Source organism: Galeopterus variegatus, unplaced genomic scaffold, assembly GCF_000696425.1.
Source record: "Galeopterus variegatus unplaced genomic scaffold, G_variegatus-3.0.2 Scaffold132937, whole genome shotgun sequence".
Classification (NCBI taxonomy): domain Eukaryota; kingdom Metazoa; phylum Chordata; class Mammalia; order Dermoptera; family Cynocephalidae; genus Galeopterus; species Galeopterus variegatus.
Genome location: NW_007859048.1, coordinates 1 through 629, shown reverse-complemented (window position 1 = coordinate 629; position 629 = coordinate 1). Strand labels below are relative to the sequence as shown.

Sequence of the window (629 nt, the reverse complement as noted above, 5' to 3'; positions counted from 1 at the left end):
CCCAGCCCCCCGCCTGGCGGAACGCGTCTCCTCTTCCTCCAAAGCGCCGTAACTCCGCGCGTCTCCTCCCCTCCAACCCTAATTCCTGCACAGCTTATTTCCTCCTACCCGTTTACAAACTACACCCCAATGCTCCAAACACAGCCCCTGCGTTCTTTCAAGCCTATTGTGCAGCCCCACCTCCGAGCCCAGGGCCTGGCCGCGCAGCCTCCAGTCGCCCTCGGCGAGCCTCCCTTCCGCGGGCTCCTTGCACCCCGCAGCCTCGCCGACCCCATGCCTTCGACTCCACGCCCACCCCGCTACCTGGAAGGGGCCGCAGGCGCTGCCGATCTCCGCAGCCCTCCGTTGAGGTTCTTCGCCTCGGGCAGCGACCCGGAGCCCGCCAGGGGCCTGGGCCCAGGCACGGCCTGGCTCCGGGACGCATCCCCGCTGGGGGAAGGGGAGGCCCTGGTGACGGCGGCGCCGTCTTCGCTTGAGTCCCTGGCCGGAGCCTTGTTGGCATTATTCAGCGCCGGAGACTTGGGGAAGAAGCTGTACAGGGTGCTCTGCCGCGACATAGCGACGGTCGGCGAGGCCCAACAGCTCTGTCGGACCGATCGCCTGAAGGCGCCGCATCTGCCGCGCGGCTC

At 68.4% G+C, this 629-nt stretch overlaps 1 protein-coding gene across 1 annotated transcript; it reads right to left on the bottom strand.

The window, feature by feature from the left end:
• Positions 1 to 303: 303 nt before the first annotated feature.
• Positions 304 to 621, bottom strand: LOC103584830 (DNA mismatch repair protein Msh6-like; the record flags this gene model as incomplete). The annotated part of the gene is made up of 1 exon (XM_008565675.1): positions 304 to 621. A coding segment is annotated over exon 1 (254 nt), but the record flags the coding sequence as incomplete, so codon positions are not given.
• Positions 622 to 629: the final 8 nt, after the last annotated feature.